Here is a 22380-nt window from a genome sequence, read left to right as displayed (position 1 = left end):
GCAAATCTACTACTGTTGCAGGCAAAACGTTCCATTCCCTTACTACTCTCTGAGTAAAGAAACCACCTCTGACATCTGTCCTATATCTTTCACCCCTCAATTTAAAGCTATGCCCCCTCGTGCTTGCCGTCACCATCCTAGGAAAAAGGCTCTCCCTATCCACCCTATCTAACCCTCTGATTATTTTATATGTCTCAATTAAGTCACCTCTCAACCTTCTTCTCTCTAATGAAAACAGCCTCAAGTCCCTCAGCCTTTCCTCACAAGACCTTCCCTCCATACCAGGCAACATCCTAGTAAATCTCCTCTGCACCCTTTCCAAAGCTTCCACATCCTTCTTATAATGCGGTGACCAGAACTGTACGCAATACTCCAAGTGCGGCCGCACCAGAGTTTTGTACAGCTGCAGCATAACCTCTTGGTTACAGAACTCGATCCCTCTCTTAATAAAAGCTAAAACACTGTATGCCTTCTTAACAGCCCTGTCAACCTGGGTGGCAACTTTTAAGGATCTGTGTACATGGACACCGAGATCTCTCTGCTCATCTACACTGCCAAGAATCTTACCACTAGCCCAGTACTTTGCCTTACGGTTACTCCTACCAAAGCACATCACCTCACACTTGTCTGCATTAAACTCCATTTGCCACCTCTCTGCCCAGCTCTGCAGCTTATCTATGTCTCTCTGCAACCTACAGCATCCTTCGTCACTATCCACAACTCCATCGACCTTAGTGTCGTCTACAAATTTACTAACACATCCTTCTACGCCCTCATCCAGGTCATTTATAAAAATGACAAACAGCAGTGGACCCAACACCGACCCTTGCGGCACACCACTAGTAACTGGTCTCCAGAATGAACATTTCCCATCAACTACCACCCTCTGTCTTCTTTCAGCAAGCCAATTTCTGATCCAAACTGCTATATCTCCCACAATTCCATTCCTCGCATTTTGTACAATAGCCTATTATGGGGAACCTTATCGAATGCCTTGCTGAAATCCATATACACCACATCAACCGGTTTACTCTCATCTACCTGTTTGGTCACCTTCTCAAAGAACTCAATAAGGTTTGTGAGGCACGACCTTCCCTTCACAAAACCGTCCTGACTATCCCGAACCAATTTATTCTTTTCTAGATGATTATAAATCCTATCCCTTATAACCTTTTCCAACACTTTACCAACAACTGAGGTAAGGCTCACTGGTCTATAATTACCAGGGTTGTCTCTACACCCCTTCTTAAACAGGGGAACCACATTTGCTATCCTCCAGTCATTTGGCACTATTCCTGTAGACAATGACGAGTTAAAGATCAATGCCAAAGGCACGGCAATCTCCTCCCTGGCTTCCCAGAGGATCCAAGGATAAATCCCATCCGGCCCAGGGGACATATCCATCTTCACACTCTGTAGGATTTCTAATACCTCTTCCTTGTGAACCTCAATCCCACCTAGTCTAGTAGCCCGTATCTCAGTATTCTCCTCGACAACATTGTCATTTTCTAGAGTGAATACTGTTGAAAAATATTCATTTAGCGCTTCCCCTATCTCCTCTGACTCCACTCACCATTTACCACTACGATCCTTGATTGGGCCTAATCTTACTTTCGTCATTCTTTTATTCCTTAAATACCTATAGAAAGCCTTAGGGTTTACCCTGATCCTATCCGCCAACAACTTCTCATGTCTCCTTCTGGCTCTTCTGAGCTCTCTCTTTAGGTCTTTCCTGGCTACCTCATAGCCCTCAAATGCCCTAACTGACCCTTCATATCTCATCCTAACATAAGCCTTCTTCTTCCTCTTGACAAGAGATTCCAACTCCTTCGTAAACCACAGCTCCCACACTCTACAGCTTCCTCCCTGCCTGACAGGTACATACTTATCTAGGACACAGAGGAGCTTTTCCTTGAATAAGTTCCACATTTCTAATGTGCCCATCCCCTGCAGTTTCCTTCCCCATTCTATGCTCCCTAAATCTTGCCTAATCTCATCATAATTGCCTTTCCCCCAGCTATAACTCTTGCCCAGTGGTATACTTCAGGCGTTTACCTGATGGACTGAGTAGCTTAATTCTGTTCCTTTATCCAATGATCCTGAACGGGCCTGTCCGTTCAAATCAGAAGGACATGGTCAGTCCGGGAGGTTTGTTCCATGTACCTCGGGGATAGGCAGGTTATCAGGGATCATAGTTATGGTCTGGAAGGTGGGAAGTCAGTTGTGGGGATTGGAGGCAGTACACTGGGAATGCAGAGAGAACAGCTGGGAAGGGGGGTGCAGGGGACATACCAAACATATATGGGAGACATGATGGGAGATAATCAGATTAGATGACGTCGGCTCCTATATCATTGGTTGGTCATCGACAGTCACAACACGTAGATTTCCACAGGAGACATTGCTGTTGGATTGTTTGTATGGCTAAACCGTAGGTCTAAAGGTGAGGAGATAGTTTTCAGTGATGAAGACTGATATTGAAGAGTTAGGTGGGAATGTGCAGTGGAAGCTGAGCACTGATTGACTTGACAGGAGATGCAAGGAGGGGTCGTGAGGGCTTTGAATGTCAGGCTAAGCCCAATATTCACTCTGCCAAGCTTGAACTTTTTTTTTGTTCATTCATTGGCTGAGGTCATCACTGGCTAGGTCAATGTTTATTGCCTATCCCTAATTGCCCAGAGGGCAGTTTATGAGTCAATCACATTGCTTTGGGTCTGGAGTCACATGTAGACCAATCTGGGTAAGGATGGCAGATTTCCTTCCCTAAAGGACATTAGTGAATTAGATGGGATTTTCCTGACAATCGACAATGGATTCATAATCATCATTCGACTCTTCATTCCAGATTTTTATCGAATTTAAATTCTACCACCTGCCATTTGAACCTGAATGCCCAAAACCTTAGATAACAAGTGTAGAGCTGGATGAACCCAGCAGGCCAAGCAGCATCTTAGGAGCACCAAAGCTGACGTTTCAGGCCTGGACTCTTTATCAGAAAAGCCCGAAACGTCAGCTTTTGTGCTCCTAAGATGCTGCTTAGCCTGCTGTGTTCATCCAGCTCTACACTTTGTTATCTTGGATTCTCCAGCATTTACACTTCCCATTATCTCTGCCCAAAACCTTACCTGTGTATCTGGAATAACAGTCCAGTGATTCTACTAGGCTGTCACCTCCTCCTATTGTGTCATTTGCCATACTAATCTGCATCGCAAGCGTGCAATGGAAATTGAAAATGCCTGTGACCATACCTGGAGTTGGCTGTGTAGGTGTTTATTTTCTGTCTGAGCAGGCGAGCTCTACTTGTGGGCACTGTGAGGTCCTCCAAGGGGCAATTGCATTCATCAGGCACTGACACAGTGCAGGTTGAAGACACCTCTAATCACAAAGTCCCTAATTTACCTGACTGATAGACATAGATCAGCAAAAAACACAGACCAGGCTTCTACACTTAACATAAATTATGATTCAACAGTTGACACATAATTCTGTTGTTAAAACTCTACTCTCCTTCTAAAACTCCCTATACGCACAGACAGAAATAAAAAAAAATGGTGCTGTGGATGGAGGGGAAATTGTTCAATAGCACCAGTCCTCAGGATTCAATGGAACGTTCCATTTGTTTACCAAGTTCTTCATTTATTTAATCTTTACCTTCAGGATAGTCTTTTACCTAATATGGCCAGGGTCAGGGGGCGGGGGCGGTGTGGTGTGGGGGTGGAATTCAAAAGTAGGGGCATATTTTTCAGGTGAGAGGGGAAAGATTTAAAAGGGACCCAAGGAGCAACTTTTTCACACAGAGGGCGCTTCGTATGTGGAAAGAACTGCCAGAGGAAGTGGTAGATGCAGGTCCAATTACAACATTTAAAAGACATTCGGGCAGACACATGAATAGGGAAGGCTTAGAGAGATAAATGCAAGCAAATGGGACTAGTTTAGTTTGGGAAACTTGATCAGCATGGACAATTTGGCCTGAAGGATCTGTTTCCATGTTGTGTAACTCTATGGCTCTAGGTTCTTCCACTTTTTCACAGGAGGTACAGAGTGACTGATTCACAAATTATGAAGTTTCTGATGTATTTGTTAAAAACAATAGCTTACAGCAGTGATAGTAGCAACTGCCGATGCTGGGGAATCTGATATAACAAGGTGTAGAGCTGGATGAACACGGCAGGCCAAGCAGCATCAGAGGAGCAGGAAAGCTGACGTTTTGGGTCTAGACCCTTCTTCCATCAGTTTTCCTGCTCCTCTGATGCTGCTTGGCCTGCCGTGTTCATCCAGCTCTACACCTTGTTATCTCAGCTTACAGCAGCTGTTGGGTGACATCAGCTAGATTTCCTAAGCTTCAGGTATTTCACTGGAGAGAGAGAGAGAGACAGAGAGAGACAGAGACAGAGACAGAGACAGATACAGAGACACAGAGACAGAGAGACACAGAGACAGAGAGACAGAGAGACAGAGAGAGACAGAGAGACAGAGAGATCGGCAGGAAGAGAATACCACCTGGTCTTCCAGATGTCTGAAGCCTACTAACTGTTCACACCCACAAGCTATTTACCTAACCAGGGACCAATCTGGGCATTGTTGTCAGGCTGACCACCTTTGGCATCCACTATCGGTCATAATTCCACAAACCAATCAGCAACGTGTTAGAAGCTGAATCTTATTTTTTACTTGTGCACTGGCACCATGCCACTTGTTATTCCTTTCCCCACTACTTGCAAAGCAACAGTGTAAATATGACTTCCAATGAGATTCAGTAATCTGTTTTATAAAGAACAGCAATTCCTTCCTTAGTTCTTTGTTGTAAAACAGTCTTTTTCCCAGTTTGAGCCACAACAAAAAAAAGTAAAAGAAAATAATGCAGTCTTTACCAATCTCACCTCAAAATTGTATCAAGACTGTTACCGACACAAGTTATGTCATTTCACACCGTTTCATCTCTTTCCCCCTGTAAAAGGTCAGTGCTGCAGCTCAGCTTTAACAACACAGCTGAGCTTCCCTGAGATGTCGAGTACTATAGACTGTACATGCTTTACATTGAGAGTGTCATATCTTAATGTGATTGACTGATCAACAGGAAGGTGTTCCATTCCATCAATGTACAAGCGATCTATGTTTATCCATGCTACCTCTTACAAATCTTCACCAGGTACCCTGGGGCCCGCCATGACACCTCTGTCTTGAGGATTCGCAAGTTCCTGCTCTGTTTCAAGAGCTGGATGTCTATGGGGGGCGGGGAGACAAAGATTACCCTCAACAACCACAGCTGATGCTTCCATCACATTAACCCCAGACTAATGCCTACTGTGGACACATTGCAACCCGTTCTTCAACCAGGAACACGTTGAAGCAGATAACTGGCCTCCTGAAGATGAGGCAGTTTGTTGGAGGTGATGGCCTTGAGGTACTATCATTACAGTCTTCATCCAGAGACCCAGGTATGAGTGCCATCATTCCCCAAAACCAGATCCAGCGTTTCTCAACACATTGCTGTAAAAGTATTCTCTGCAACACACTTCACAAACTCTACCATTTACACTATTACTAACCCAGTCTATATTAGGATTAAGATCATACCCATTATAACTACTTTGTAGTTCTTGTGCCTCACTGTAACTTCCTTGCAAATTTGTTCTTTGATATATTTCTTCTGACTGGAGACTTTTTTCATTCATTCCCAAGACGATGGCACTGGTGGCCAGGCCAACATTTATTGCCCTAATTGCCCCGAGGGCTGTTAGGAGATAGTCACATTGCTGTGGGTCTGGAGTCACATATAGGGCCAGACCAGGTATGGGTGAAAGACTCCTATCTGTAAAGGGCAGGGGAGAATAAGCTAAAGATCCAGTGGATGTATGGTGGGCTAGAGGGAGACACCAGAGTGGAGCAGTAGAGAGGGGAGGTGGACTTATCTAGTGATCAATACCAGGAGAACGGGATGCGTCAAAATGGAGGCAGGGGATGAGGCAATAAGACCCTGGTCATTATGTGCCAGATAGAGCTGGGGATGCAGATGCTGAAATAGGTATGAAAGGAGTGACTGTGGTCCAGCTGTAACATGCTGTCACCAGACCACAACCTTCACAAGTCACTCACCAAGAGATTGGACTTCACAGCTTCAGGCTTTGTTGCTGGAATGTTGCCCTGCAATATGCTCGCAAATTTGGTGATGTCCCACAGCACCACCTGAGCCAGGAAAAACAGAAAGCACAGCTATAAGCAACAATAACAACCCCATGTATTTATAAAGCACCTTGAATGTAGTGAGATGGTCCCAAACTCTTTCACACATTCTCAAGCAAAACTCAGCAATAAGCCAGCGAAGGGTTTGAAACCTGAGTTAAAGGGACTCAATATTAAACAGCATCATGAAATAACTCCACAGAGGCCAGTAACCTGTCGCTAAGTTACCCTCTATTTTCATGTGCACAGTAGAGGGATGCTGGCCAGCTGGCTCAGAGGAAGAGCCTAGAGTGAAGAGAATCTCTGAATCTCCTGTTTACATCTGTCAGCCAGGGCTGCCTGGTTGGCCCAGGTTAACAACCCCAATCAGGGATCTCATTGCCAATCACTACAATCCTAAGATTTAGGGGACGAAGCTTCAGGAAGGAAATACAAAGTTAAGAGATCGCTGAAGACAGGACAACTGAGTGTGGGTGAAAGGAAATCATGTACGTGGACCAATCACATAACACTGCATTCCAAGAGACTTTGTATTAAATTATAGAGTGATTTTACATTTCGACTGTTCTCAGATGTTAAAACTTGATGCTTTACAATTTACACATTACCTGGCCATTCTTACAGCCTCCTGCCAAAATATTTGGGTCCGTTGGACAAAACTGAAAGCTGTAAATATCATCTGGTGACTCTAACATGATCTAAATGAAAATCAAACACAGGAAAGACAAATGTTTAAGACTTTCCCAAAATCAGTCTGTTCACCTCATACATGGTCAGTCAGAATGGCTGTTCAAGTGAATCCACAAACAATTACAATCCCACAATACATTTTAACCTAGTGTGATATTTTCAGTCAGTATAAGGGAGTGCAGTGAATGGAGAACTTGCTAACACAGCGGGGAGCTCCATCACAACATCAGAGAGAAAGAATGAAAGACTGATATTGAGTGCAACTTAGGAAGAAGCAATGGCCTAGTGGTATTATCACTAGACTATTAATCCAGAGACCCAGGTAATGTTCTGGAGATCTGGGTTCAAATCCTGCCACTGCAGATTGTGATCCAATTAAAAATATGGAATTAAGAATGAAACTGTTGCTGATTGCTGGGGGGGGGGGGGAAATCATAGCCAGTTCACTAATGTCCCTCAGGAAAGGAAATCTGCTATCCTTACTTGGTCTGGCCTACATGACCCACAGCAGTATGATCGACTCCTAACTGCCCTCTGGGCAATTAAGGATAAGCAATAACTGCTGGATTGGGAATCATATCTGCCACGATCAGGTGGTGGAGCAGACCTGATGGGTTGAATGGATTAATTCTGCTCCAATACCTTTTGGTCTAACCATAATGCCCACACCCATAGTGAGACTATTCAACCTCTCAAGCCTACTGCAACAATCAATGAGACTATGGCCAATTGGAGACTGAGCTCCGTTTCTACCTTTGCTTGTTATTGTTTGAAACCTATCATAGAGTCCTACAGCGTGGAAACAGACCCTTCAGTCCAAGCCGTCCATGCCAACCAGGTTTGCTAATCTGAACTAGTCCCATTTTCCTGTGTTTGGCTCATATCCCTCTAAATCTTTCCTTTCCAAGAGATCTGATACAGCTTTTCAAAATCATGAGTGGACTGGATTGATAGGGAGAAACTGTTTGCACTTATGAAAGGAATTAGAGTGAGAGGTCATAGATTGAAAGTGATGTGCAAATGATGCAAGTGTAAATTGAAGAAAACCTTCTTCACACACTGAGTTGTTAGGGGTGGAATGCACTGCCTGAAAATTAAGTGGAGGCAGGTTCAACTGAAATATTCAAAAAGGGCATTAGATGACTATTTAGATGAGAATATTGCACAGGCATTATGGGCTGAGTGGCCTCTTTCTGTGCTGTAACCATTCTGTGATTCTGTGGATTCAAAACCAGGATGAAATGGATACAATAACAAAAAAATGTGCAATGCAAAAGACATTTGTGCATATAAATGGTAAGTCTAAGCCAATAGGGTGCCATAGTAGCTCATTGGTTCGCACTGCTGCCTCACAGCACTAGTGACCCAGGTTTGATTCCACCCTCAGGTGACTGTCTGTGTGGAGTTTGCACGTTTTCCCTGTGTCTGTGTGGTTAGCGTTATGATAATGGGCTTCCTTTTGCAATCCAAAGATGTGCAGTTTAGGTGGATTGGACATGCTAAATTGCCCAAAGCATCCTGGAATGTGCAAGCTGGTTGGGTTAAGACATGGGAAATGCAGGGTTACAGGGATAAGGTAGGGGGGTGCGATGCTTTTTTGGAGGTTGGTGCAGATCAGATGGTTGCTTTCACACTATAGGGATTCTATAATTCCATGATTTGTTCCAACCAGTTGGTTCTGGTGTTTGTGTTCCACAGTCCTGATGAAGGGCTTTGGTCCGACACGTTAACTTTCCTGCTGCTCAGCTGCTGTTTGACTGACTGTGCTTTTCCAGCTCCACATTTTATTGAACTCGCTCACACCCCTCTTCATCTCACCCCATCACTATATCCTTCCATTCCTTTCTCTCTTGTGTGTTTCTCCAGCTTTCAAATACAACAACATTCCTTTCAATCCCCCTTAATCATATTAAGACTTTGAAATTCTCCCCACTTGGAGAGTAAAAAATTCAAACCATTTCCTCCATATCTAATGGTTAACCTTCCATAGTTCAAGAAACCTCTATCAGATCAGCCTTAAACAGATGGAGGAGCCCCAGACCATTCAGGTTTTCCTGTTATTTATGATTGCTCTGTTAAGGCTATAAGGTGTAGAAGCAAAAATAGGCCACTCAACCCATCAAGTACAAAAGTGTTGCATTTTGGTGAGACAAATAAGGATAAGACTTACAGTTAACGGTAGGACCGTGGGTAGTGCTGTAGAACAGACAGACCTATGGGTTCAGGTATATAGTTCATCGAAAGTTGCATCACAGGTAGACAGGATGAGTAAGAAGGTGTTTAACATGCTTGCCTTCACTGTTCAGACCACAGAGTATAGAAGTTGGGACTTCATGTTGCAGTTGAACAGGACATTGAGGAGGCCACTTTTGGTGTACGGTGTACAGTTCTGGTTGTCTTGCTATGGGAAGGATATTCTTATAATGGAGAGACTGCAGAAAAGATTTACAGGATGTTACTGAGACTGGAGATATGCTGGGACTTTACTCACCGGAGCATAGGGGGTTGGGGGGTGTGATAGAAGCATGAGGGGCATGGTTAGGGTGAATTGCAAAAGACGTTTTTCCTAGGGGTGGGGAGTTCAAAAGCAGAGAGCATAAATTTAAGGTGAAAAGAGAAAGATTTAAAAGGTACCTGAGGGGCAATTTTTTCACAAAGTGGGTAGTATGTAGGTGGAATGAACTGCCAGGGAGGTGAGAGATGTAGGCCCAGTTACATCATTTAAAGACATTTGGACAAGTACATGAGTAGGAAAAGTTTAGAGGCATATGGGCCGAACACAGACAAATGGGACTAGTTTGGTTTGGGAAACTTGGCGTGGACGAGTTCAATGAAGGGTCTGTTTTAATCCTTTATGGCTCTGAGCCTGCTCTACCATTTAATGAGATCATGTTTGGTCTGATATTCTTCATCGCTACCTTCCCGCCATTTCACCGTAAGTCTTGATTCCCTTATAGATCAGAAATCTGTCTATCTCAGCCTTGAATATATTTATAGGCAGTAGGGGTTGTATTATGTACAAACCTAATGCACAATTTTTTTATGTACAGTAATTTCTCTTCCAGAACCTATTCACACCCTTAGCTGTAGCATTTTACCCACTTGCCAAAGTCTGAGACTGTAAACTGTGTTATAATGATATCTTTTGGATACCTGTGGGTGGATAGGATCGGTGAAATTCCAGAACAGGATATATGAGTGACTGCGAACTAATCTGTTGGTTAAGTTAATCCTGTCCTCCATAGTAATGCGGTCAACGACTGACACAGCCACTAGCCCTGATTATAAACACAAGAATTGGTACAGTTAATCTGTGCAATGAATAAAATTAGTGATAATTTGGATAAATTATGGATTTATACTTTTATAACTATCACCAGCATTCACACAAACATTACTCTTTTCAGAATGAAGACCAAAAGAAATCAAAGGTAGAACAAGCCACTTGGCCCTTCAAGCCTGCTACCCCATACAATAGGATCATGGATGATGAGTTACTTTAACCTCACTATCCCATCTGTTCCCCTATATCCCTCACTGTCCAGAACTCTTTCAATTTCTAACTTGGAATTATTCAATAACTGAGATTCCGCACCTGACCCGGGTATAGGAATTCAATTCACAATACTCTGGACGAGAAAAGATCCCCCTCATCTTAGGCCCAATGGCCCACCCCTTATTTCGAGGCAGTGACTCCTCGTCCTATGTTGCCGCTCCAGGAGAAACGGCTTCTCAGAACCTACCCAGCTGGAATAACTCGGGAAACCCAATTGGAAAGGAACATAATTTATTGTTGAACATCAAAATACAGCCACTGTTCATGGTCGACACAGGCCAGTCCCATCCTGGGACAGGCAGCTCTACAGATCCATCCCTAGATCTGCTTTATAAAAAACTCAGGTGATGAGTTCCAGCAGGGAGCTCATACTCAATAAGCTCCACAGAAGATTAATTAGTGATTCCTCATGGGTCTTGTAGGAGTTATCACACCTACCACAAGCACCTTTAGAATTTTACATGTTTCAACTGGATATCAAATCACATTCTTTGACATACCAAAGAATATGGCGCTGCCCACTCAATCTATAAAGAGTCTGTTTATTCTTTTAGACCAATTATTTTATTATTATTTTGGTTGTGACTGGATACACAGGGGGTTCAGGACATCCTGCAATTAGTCATTCACTTATTCAGACTGGATGGAAATGGTGGGTTTTGTGCGTCTCTGGTGTTTAACGATATGCTCCTTATCTCACTATGAGAACTGATTTAGCTCCAACGTTATTTACTTTATCTGATACATACTAGGGTTATGTTGAGAGAGTGGCTGGGGATGATTTTGCCTTCGGGAGATAGTGTAGAATCAATTAAAATAAGTTTCATTTCTCCTGTTATGTATCTCAGTCAATGTGCCTTTTACAATTCCAGCCTATTCCAAAGCATGTTATACCCAGGGACCACACAGTGTGGAGCTAGAGGAACACAGCAGGCCAGGCAGCATCAGGGGAGCAGGAAAGTTGACATTTTGGATCGGGATCAGAGATAATGGGAACTCGGGCCTAGACCCTTTTTCAGAAGAATTGCTCCTCAGATGCTGCCTGGCCTGCTGTGTTCCTCCACCTCCACACTGTGTTGTCTCTGACCCCAACATTTGTAGGTCTTGCTATCTCTGAGTGACTTACACCCGTGAGGTACTTTGGACGCATCATCATTGTTGTAATGCAGGAGCACTGCTGTCAATTTGTGCACAAAAATCTCAAATAAACTGCAATGAGGTAATGACCAGGTGATAAAAGCAAATATCTGTGACTGTTGGAGATCTGAAATAAAGGCAGCAGTATCCATTCCAATGTTGCTCTTCTTCAGATATGTTCGAAAGAAGAATCAGATTGGACTTGCTATTTTAACTCTGCAACTCTCTCCACAGATGCTGTCAGACCTACTGAGTTTCTCTAGGGAAGGGCCATATTTTGGATTAGAAACTGGACTGGAAGTCAGACACTGCATCTTTCAGGAGAGTTTTACAACGTGTAAAAAATCAAGTGGTACATAGTTAGAACTGTGCAAGACAATGGTGCTTTTCAAAGTAGCAGTTTTATTACTTTGAGACAGTGAGGCACCAAAAAATTCTTTAAGTTAAGGAAAGAGTGCCTGATGAGAGTGCTTGGACTGGTTGAGATGCAGTTTGCTACTAACCTGCAGGCGTGCGATAGCCAGAGGCATCCAGAGCCTGTGAACTGAAAATGTCTCTTTCGTCTCTCTCTCTCTCTCTCTCTCTCTCTCTATCTCTCCACATGGGAGAAAAACATTAAAAACACAAGACAAAGCCAGAAGAAAGAATTCTAGCCAGATCTAAGTCCAGCAGAGCAAAGAAACATAAAGACATAGAAACATAGGTGCAGGGATAGGCCATTTGGCCCTTCCAACCTGTAATACCATTCAATATGATTATGGCCGGTCACGCAATCTCAGTATCCCATTCCCACTTTCTCCACAAAACCCCTGATCCCTTTAGGTAGGACTGCCATATCCAGCTCCCTCTTTAATGTATCTAATGAACTGGCCCCAACCACTTCCTGTGGGAGAGAATTCCACAGGTTCACAACTCTCTGAGCAAAGAAATTCTTCCTCATCTCAGTCCTGAATGGCTTACTCCTTATGCTTAGACTGTGACTGTTGTTCTGGATTTCCCCAACTTCGGGAACATTCTTCCTGCATCTAGCTTGTCCAGTCCCATCAGGTTTTTATATGTTTCTATGAGATGCCTCCCCATTCTTCCAAATTCCAGTGAGTACAAGCCCAATCTATCCAGTCATATGTCAGTCCTGCCATCCTAGGAGTCAGCCTGGTGAACCTTCGCTGGAAATTCTCCATAGTATCAATGCTCTTCCTCAGGCGAGGAGACCAAAACTGCACACAATACTCCAGGTGTGGCCTCACCAAGGCGCTGTGTAACTGCAGCAAGGCATCCCTACTCCGAGACTCAAATCCTCTCGCTATGAAGGCCAACATACCTCTAACTTTCCTCACCACCTCCTGCACCTGCTTGCCACCCTTCAGCAGCTGTTCCAGCATGACACACATTGATGTAAAGGACAACCATCGCTTTATAGACAGATCCCATGTCATCACTGCTAAAATCAAAAGGACTGTGAGAAATAATTTTAATCTACTCTGGTGTTCTGGGTTTTTGATCTTCAGATTTATAATCAATCCCTGTATGTATAGCTTTTCTTGACCCATAATATCTGTGTCAAATCATCTGTCTTTTCCTTGTCTTAACCATGAATGTGTGTGTGTTTTTGGGTTTTGTTTCTAAAGAGATATGGTTAGGTCACAAGTAATAGATTAGAATTCCCTTCTTTCACTGCCAGTAGAGTTATTATCTGCTTGTTATGAAACCTGGCGTGAATTGCTTTGTGTTGAAGAGCAGTCAGTCAGACAATGTGGTCATTTTGGTGTTAATTGAGATTTTATACATTTCGTGGAAGCTTGTGGAACAATGAGCTACGATTATCAGTGCGCTTATTCTGACAATGTTTATTTAATGACTAGATAATTTGTTTTCTTGACATTGGATGAGGGGTAAGTATTTGCCTGGGGAATAATGCCATAGGAACTCTTACAGGCAGAGGGCAGAAAGGAACTCAGCTTCTTGCCTCATCTGGTAAACAGTATCTTCCACTGCTTGGATCTTCCTGAGTGCTGGACCGGAGCTTCAAGCTTTACATTTCAGTCTCTGGAGGGACACTTCTAAATCAGAGATCCGTGTGCCTCCCACTGAACTTCAAGTACACAAAACATTGGTGAGACCACATCTGGAGTAGTGTAAACAGGATTAGTCAGCCTATTTAAGGAAGGATATAAGTGCTTTGGAAGCAGTTCAGAGAAGGTTTATGACACTAATACAGGCAGCTGCCAGTTACAAAAAGATTCCATTCTTCAATTCATTCATAAGTGATTCCATTCTTGTGAATGCATTTTTAAAGAGTTGATTTCAATGCCAACTCGGAATACAATACAGGACAACATACAAGAGCCATGTGTATTATGACCAAACCTTTGCATGTTGGATCTTTAAGATTAATAATAATATGGGATGTTACTTATAAGTATGAGCGGTTATAATTCAAGTGTTCATAAATCAAGAACAAAAACAGACATTGCTGGAAAAGTTCAGCAGGTCTGGCAGCATCTTTGGTTCAAAAATCAGGAACTAGTCATCCCTAGAAAGGGTGGGTTGTCTTACAAGGAAAGTTTGGACAGGCGAGGCCTGTACCTGCTGGAGGTGAGAAGAGTAAGAGTTGACTTGATTGAAACCTAAAGGATTCTGAGGGGTCTGGACAGGGTGTAGGGAGAGAGGATGGCTATGGGAGACCCTAGAACTAGCAGTCACTGTTTAAAATTAGGTGGTCATCCTTTTAAAACTGATTGCATTTTGATGTTAGTGGGCTGTGAGTCCCTTCCTCAAAAGGATGTGGAAACAGGGTCCTTACATATTTTCAAGATAGATTGATTCTGAGTAAGGAAGAGGGTGAAAGGCTACAGTCAAATCAGCCATGATGTTATTGAATGGTGGAGTAGGCTCAAGAGGCGGAATGGCCTGCTCCTAGATTGTACAAACATGGCTGCTGCTTGTGAGAGCTGACCTTCACTCTTGGTGAAATCCCCCTTACCCAGAATAGCTGGGTGCCATTCAATGTGGCTTATCCTCCTCCCCTGGCTCCTCTGGAGGTCTGTGAAGGACTGGTACTCCTTTAGATGGCAGTCTGATTTCCCTCCAAATGTGCTATCTTCATCCGAAAGCCCTCTCCAATCATCGTAAAAGACATCCATGATCTCATTTTGCTGTAAGGCTGACTCAAACCTAGAATGAAAGCATAATGTAAATGGTGCTTGTAACCTTCGCAGGGGCTGCATCAATTCCTTGGCAATATACCTCAGGCAAGTTAAGTGAGGTTTAGAAAGATTATTGCACAGATTCGTCAACCTTATTGGCTACTGACCTTATTGAGGTTTATACAATCATGAAGAACATAGTTAATTTGAAGGACAAGTGTATTTACCGTTGGCTGGGGTGGGATGGCTTCAAAACTGGGGGCCATACATTTAAAGTCAGAGGAGAAAGATTTAAAAAGGATATGAGGGGCAATGTCTTTACTCAGAGTGGTTTTTATGTGGATAATTAAATGAATAGGAAATTTTGGAGGATATGGGCCACACACAGGCTGGTGGGACTAGTTCATTTATTTTGGGAACGTAGTCAGTTTGCACTGGTTGGACTGAAGGGCCTGCTGTATGGCTTTATTACTCTAGAATGCAATCAGGATAGTATAGTTTCAAGTTATAGGTGCAGGCCAGACAGATTTGGCTTACATTGCTTTGGGGGGTTGTGGGGGTGGGGTGGCGGTGGTGGGGTGGGCAGAGGTTTAAAGAAATCAGGGAGATCTCCTTTCAAGGGGCTGAGGGGAAAGACTTTTTCACCCAGAGGCTGGTGGGAATATAGAACACACTGCCTGTAAGGGTAGGAGAGGCAGAAATCCTCATCATATTGCAGTAGTTTTTACATGTGCAAAGCTTTCAAGAAAGTGGGCCAAGTGCTGGAAAATGGAATGAGAATGGTTTGGTGGTTATTTTTGACCAGCACAGATGGACTGAAAGGCCTTTTTCTGTGTTGTAAATCTCTAGGACGCCAAGGAGTGAACCAACTGAGTGCTGCCAATGACAAGAGAATTTTCAAATCATTGAGGGGAACAGACTGGGTAGATTGTGAGAATCTGTTTCCAGCTATGGTGGGAGGTGGGGATGGGCAGTTCCTGGAATTTGAGGAGTTGACTAATATTAAAGTGGGTTCTTTATGTGAAACTTCTTCACACAATGAGCAGTAGGATGACAGATACTCTCTGCTAAAAATGTCACTGGAGCAATTGTCAATTTTAAAACTAAGTGGGATAGCTTTTTCTTGCCAAAGGTATTGACAGACACAGGGTAAAGTGGGAGTATGGAATTTGGTTGCAGATCAGCCAAGATCATGTTGAATGACAGGGCATTTCTGAGGGACTAAAAACCCTTCTCCTGTTCTGATAACCCTGTGGTAACTTGTAGAGCAGTGTAATTTGTTAATGCAAAGGTATGAAAACAAATAGCAGCTGTCCCTGGACCCTGCCTCACACAGTCAGTTTGCAATTAAACATAGTGACTTCTAAATCTAACCTCCTACCTGCCAGGATAGTGGGAGATGTCAAACGGATTGGAAATACTCAAGGCCAGTTTAAGTCAAATAAGAATTCTTGTAAATTCGTCTCCATGCAGTCTTCACTTTAACCTTTTTTATTTGTTAATCAGAATCATTACCAACAGAACCCGCAATCTATTATTTTGAAATAGATCTTATTCTGTGCACTTTAACCTGGCCATGATCCTCTCTTCCCCACCTCACTCCTATAATATTTTTCCCTTCTGAGGAGATAACTGAGGAGGTGTGATAGTCTGTAGCCTATAGAAGCTGTCACTAAAACAAAAACAAAAGAACTGCAGATGCTTGAGATCTGAAACCAAAATAGAAATTGCTAGACGAACTCAACAGAGTTGGCAGCAACAATGGGGAGAAAGCACAGTAACCATTTCAGATGACTTCATCAGATCCCTCATCATCTCAGTTCAGAAGAAAAGTGACTGGATGCAGAAGATTAACTACACTTTCTCTCCACCGCTGCTGCCAGACCTAATGAGTTTCTCCAGCAACTTCTATTTTTGTTTCAGATCTCCAACATCACAGTTCTTTGTTTTATATTATTGAAGACATTGGCTTTGTTATTCCCAATAATTAGAGAAAGGAAATTACTGCCAGCATAGTACTGGATGTTGGATAAACAGTTGACAGTTTAAAGGCAGTGAAAGTCATATTTGATGTTGAGCTGGGTATCATTAGCTCACTTACTCAACTGAAGTGTTTTCAAATACTGTCAGTGAGGAGCCAAGATGTCAATAGAAATTGGAAGAGCCTACGGGATTGCATGACTAATTTATTTAATCTCAATATGAACCCTTCGAGTTAGACTTTGTCATGTAACCTTGCTGATGCATCTTTTCTAAGACCAGTGCGTAATGTACGTTATAAATGTGGTTTCTCAACTTCCAGAGTGTTTCCGAATAAATATTAACCTCTTTGGGGGTGCCATGAGCAATACCCCGGGATTAAACATCTTTTGGGAATTTTGTGTACTCTCGGTTTTTCATGAACATTAATCTTTTAAAGAATTCACTCATGGCCCTTGGGTGTTGCTGGCTGGTCCAGCATTTCTTGCCCATCCCTAGTTGACCTTGAGAAAGTAATGGTGAGCTGCCTTCTTGAACCAGTGCAGTCCATGTGCTGTAAGTAGACCCACAATGCCCTTAGGGAGAGAATTAGGGAAGGCGGATTTTGACCCAGCAACAGTGAAAGAACAGTGATGTACTTCCAAGTCAGGATTGTGAGTGGTTGGGAGGGGAACTTGCAGGGGGATGGTGTTCCCATGTACCTGCTGCCCTTGTCCTTTTAGGTAGAAGTGGTTGTGGGTCAAACACAAATGGTTACTTCATCAATATTCTGTGAAGGACTTTCCTTCTCAACCTTTCCACTCATCTGAGGCATGATGATCCTCAGGTTAAACCACCAGCAGTCATCTCTCCCTCTCTCTAATGACAGAGCAGCCCCATGCTGTGGCAAAACTATGGTGACTTTACCTGAATGTATATGCATGCAACTGCATGCGATCCTGCAGTTAGTTGGTCATGTGTTTTGAGTCTGGTATCGCATCCAAATGGATTTGGCAACTTAATATACAACTGTACCTCAAAGCAACAGAGTTGATAAATGTGGTAAGAGCTTCAGATTTTAACATCTCATCTTTTTCCTCCTGTGTGAACTCACTGGGCATATACTGGGTGCAAGCGTTTTGTGGATATGTCCTGAAATAGTAACAGTTAAAACACAGCGTAAACATGATAGAACTCTGAGCAGGATAATTCGCTGAACTTCACGTGATTATTCTGGTTGGATTTTAGAATCAGGCAGTGCAGAATGTTGCCATTTCAAAGCCAGCCTCATAAATGTGGCCCAAGCTATTCAATCACTCTGCAGTCTAGTTGCTGAAGTATGATGTATGAAAGCCACCCTCTTGGAAAGTGGCCACCCTGATCAGATTGTTTCTGATGTACACTGTGAAAAATCATTATTTATCATGAAAAACGCCCAGTGTTCTTCAGGTTAACCTGAAAGGGTAATATATCTGGCCACTTGAGGAACAGGTAAAGTTAGCTGTTTCAAGCTGCAATTAAGCAGTGGCCACAAGGGTGATGTACACCACTGACAGAACGCTACTGTGACGAATAGGTTATGTGGGAAATGAATTTCAGTGCTGGTGTGATGTCGGGTATATCAGCTGTGTTTGGATCAAATCAAACAGCTGCTCATGACAAGCAATATACTCATAATACCCAACCATCCTGTATTTACAAAGCTCACGGCACACAGTCCAAAATTGGTTGTGATTCTGCAATTGGACAACGTTTGCCGGCTAAACCCAAGTGTGTGATGAATTATGCTGACAACTAATTGGGATTGCCGATTGGGAATGTTGGGTGGCACACTTACAAGTACTGGAAGTTATATAATATTAATTCCAGAACCAGAGGATACAGTTTAAAAATAAGGGGTAGGCCATTTAGAACAGAGTTGAGGAAAAACTCCCTCACCCAGAGGGTGGTGGATATACGGAATGCTCTGCCCCAGAAGGCAGTGGAGGCCAAGTCTCTGGATAGTTTCAAGAAACAGATAGACTGAGCTCTCAAAGATAGAGGAATCAAGGGTTATGGGGATAAGGCAGGAACAGGATACTGATTGTGGGTGATCATCCATGATCATAATGAATGGTGGTGCTGGCTCGAAGGGCTGAATGGCCTACTCCTGTACCTATTGTCTATTGTCTATTAATATTCAGGGCCCGATTCCTTGATTTAATTTGATTTATTATTGTCACACGTACCTAGGTACAGTGAAAAGATTTGTTTTGCATGTAGTACAGACAGAGCCATACAAAATGCATAAGGTAATAGAACAGAGTTAGGAATGAAACATCCAACTGCACAGAAGGTGTACAGATAGCGAGGACAATATTAAGTTCAAAATTTGGGAGGTCCTTGCAAAGAAAGAATATGTGCTTGCTCTGCACTCATTTGAACTCAACAAAATAGATCCCAGCCATTTGCTGATTCATTTCTCTGGTTGGCCCAACCAGTTAGAGTCATTCTGGTTGATTTAAAATGTCAACGATGCTAAGCAGTTAACTGTCAATCATCATTATTAGGTGTATTAGCCATGGTAGCACCTGGGTAGTGATTGTAATGAGGTCAGCCAGGTGGGCCTCATAGAATAAGGTCCCTGACTGGGCCCATTAACCTGGTATAATCAGGGAGACCTGGCCAACAAATATAAACAGGAGTGTCTGACATCTTAACATTTAGAGTTGACTCTGAGGGGGCTACATCAGTGTCAAGGGACCTATGAGTTAAATAAACAGTGAGTTGGTGATGGGATACCAGCCTCTGTGGAGTTATTTCAACCTCTACGAATCAGCGTCCACTTGCTAATTAACCAGCATTCTCTTCCCATGCAGTATAAATGTTAGTTTTACCTTTGATGTGGTATTCTTGCCAATTGTCCAGATGAGTGTAAGTCAAAAAGTTTTGACAAAATGTATTTTTTGTTAATAATACTTGAGGTAATGTGTCCCACTGTATCTGTCTTTGAAAGAGATGTCCAATTACTGTCACTCCTCCATTGTTTTCTCAAGGTTCTAAAAAATGTTTCCTTTTCAAGCATTTCTCTAATTTCCTTTTTGAAAAATTATCATTGTATCTGCTTCCACCACACTTTCATATAACACGTTCCGGATCACTATGTAAAGATTGATTCTCCTGATCTCTCCTTCCCTTCAGTTCCTCTGCAAATGACCTTCAAAATTGATTCTCTTCATTCACTAGTTCCAAATTCCTTCTGATTTTGATTAAACACTGATTCCTGTTAAATCTCCATTAACATTCTCTAGCCAAAACAACCCTTTCTTTCCAGTTATTTCACGCACTTGAAGTCTGTTTTCCAGGAACCATTCTCCTCTATACTGTGTCTAATGTCACACATCTGTTTCCATCATCCTCTCAGACAGTTTGTTCTAAGGTGTAAGAATTCATTAAATTCTCCACATGTCACACTCTGATTCTTGAACCAATTACCTTTAATTGTTGGAATTTAGTTTATTTATTCCATGTGGCCTTTGATGATTAATCATCAATAATTGCCCATCCCTAACCACCCTAGGTCTCCCTGTGTCTGCGTGAGTTTCCTCTGGGTGCTCTGGTTTCCTCCCACAGATGTGCAGGCTAGGCGGATTGGCTATGTTAAACTTACTCATTGTGTCCAGGGTTGAGCAGGCTAGGTAGATTAGCTATGGAAACTGCAGCATTACAAGGTATGGAAATAGTCTAGGTGGGATGATTTTTGGAGGTTAGTGTGGACTGGATGGGCTGAATGGCCTGCTTCCACACTGTAGATATTCTATGACTAGATGCCGAGGTACAGAGAGGCTTTCTGGACCAATCTGAGCTTGCAACAAGCAAGATATAGACAATGTGGTTAAGAATTGACCACATTGAGATAAACACATTGTGGATCTGGAGTCACATAGCATTCCACAATAGTGTAAAGGGGATGAATGAACCAGATGGGTTGTTACAATAACCCAGTTATCTCATGGTCTACAGATACTGGCTTTTCTTTCATTGCAAATTTATTGAGTTAACAGAATTGCCCAGCTGTGAATACAAGCATTTGAACTCTTTACCTCTAGATTTCCAGTTCACTGACATTACCATTACACTACCATACTCAGTGTCGCCTGCCATAGAGCATTGAGGTTCCCAGCACAAAACAATGGCCATTCAGCCTATCGTGTGTGTGCCTGTCAAAAACAAGCATCTAACACTTCTGGGTCACTGTTTCTACTGACAGGAGCTTCAGTAATAAAGCACAAATAAACCGCTTGCATTGGCTAACCTCATTCTAACTACCCTTCACACCATTGGTTACTAAGCTCTGGTTAGAAGCTCACTTAGTCAGTTAGTCGGTGTAGTTAACTCACCATTCTGTTTGTGTGCTGTTTTCCTCTAAAATGCTTACAGCCTGTATCCCGATATCCCTCTCCAGCTTCTTGATGCTGAAATTCTTGTCTTGGTAGGATGTGCACTCCACATAGCTATCCTTTATTTCAGCATCATTGCGATCATCAAAGGAAACAGGAGCCCCAAATTCTCTTCGGACACGTGAAATCATAAATTTCACCTGCATTCAACATACTGGTAATCATAAGCATGTGCCATATCATTTTCTGTCTAGGAGTACATTAATATTGAAGATGACAATTAGTTATTTTTACATTCATTCCAGGGACAAGAGCATGGCATCCCTAATTGTCATACAATCCCTACAGTTTGGAAGTAGGCCACTTGGACCTTTGGGCCCCCACCAATCCTCTGAAAACCATCCCATCCAGAACCACCTGCCTACTTTATTCCTGTAACCCTGCCTCATCTTTGCCGATGATACGAAGATAGGTGGACAGGCAGGTAGTACTGAAGAGGTGGGGAAGCTGCAGAAAGATTTAGACAGTTTAGGAGAGTGGTCCAGGAAATGGCTGATGAAATTCAATGTGAGTAAATGTGAGGTTTTGCACTTTGGAAAAAAGAATACAGGCATGGACTATTTTCTAAATGGTGAGAAAATTAGCAAATCAGAAGTACAAAGGGATCTGGGAGTGTTGGTCCAGGATTCTCTAAAAGTTAACTTGCAGGTAGAGTCCGTGATTAAGAAAGTGAATGTAATGTTGTTGTTTACCTCAAGAGGGTTGCAATATAAAAGCAGCGATGTGCTTCTGAGGCTTTATAAGGCTCTAGTTTGGCTCCATTTAGAACACTGTGTCCAATTTTGGGCCCCACACCTCAGGAAGGACATACTAGCCCTGGAGTGTGTCCAGCGGAGATTCACACGGATGATCCCTGGAATGGTAGGTTTAACGTATGATGAGCGGCTAAGGATTGTACTCATTAGAGCTTAGAAGGTTGAGGGGAGATCTAATAGAAACTTACAAGATAATGTATGGTTTAGAAGGGGTGGACGCTAGGAAGTTGTTTCCATTAGGCCAGGAGACTAGGACCCGTGGGCACAGCCTTAAAATTAGAGGGGGTAAATTTAAAACTGAAATGAGACGACAATTCTTCAGCCAGAGAGTGATGGGCTTGTGGAATTCATTGCCACAGAGTGCAGTGGAGGCCGGGACGTTGGATGCCTTCAAGGCAGAGATCGACAAATTCTTGATCTCAGAAGGAATCAAGGGCTACGGGGAGAGTGCAGGGAAGTGGTGTTGAATGCCCATCAGCCATGATTTAAATGGTGGAGTGGACTTGATGGGCTGA

At 42.9% G+C, this 22380-nt stretch overlaps 1 protein-coding gene across 2 annotated transcripts in view; it reads right to left on the bottom strand.

Moving 5' to 3' along the window:
* dnai3 (dynein axonemal intermediate chain 3) overlaps nucleotides 1–22380 on the bottom strand; it is a 105147-nt gene that overhangs the window by 62486 nt on the left and 20281 nt on the right. The window contains exons 6-11 of one of the 2 annotated variants that reach the window (XM_059648269.1): nucleotides 21051–21250; nucleotides 17707–17823; nucleotides 14550–14740; nucleotides 10027–10151; nucleotides 6792–6881; nucleotides 6097–6186 (exon numbers count right to left, since the gene is read on the bottom strand). In XM_059648269.1, the coding sequence (XP_059504252.1) occupies nucleotides 6097–6186; nucleotides 6792–6881; nucleotides 10027–10151; nucleotides 14550–14740; nucleotides 17707–17823; nucleotides 21051–21250 (813 nt within the window). The remainder of the gene's footprint in view (nucleotides 1–6096; nucleotides 6187–6791; nucleotides 6882–10026; nucleotides 10152–14549; nucleotides 14741–17706; nucleotides 17824–21050; nucleotides 21251–22380) is intronic. The other variant, XM_059648270.1, reaches the window with a different exon arrangement.

Source organism: Stegostoma tigrinum, chromosome 8 (assembly GCF_030684315.1).
Source record: "Stegostoma tigrinum isolate sSteTig4 chromosome 8, sSteTig4.hap1, whole genome shotgun sequence".
Lineage (NCBI taxonomy): Eukaryota > Metazoa > Chordata > Chondrichthyes > Orectolobiformes > Stegostomatidae > Stegostoma > Stegostoma tigrinum.
This window is presented reverse-complemented; position numbering and strand designations above follow the sequence as displayed.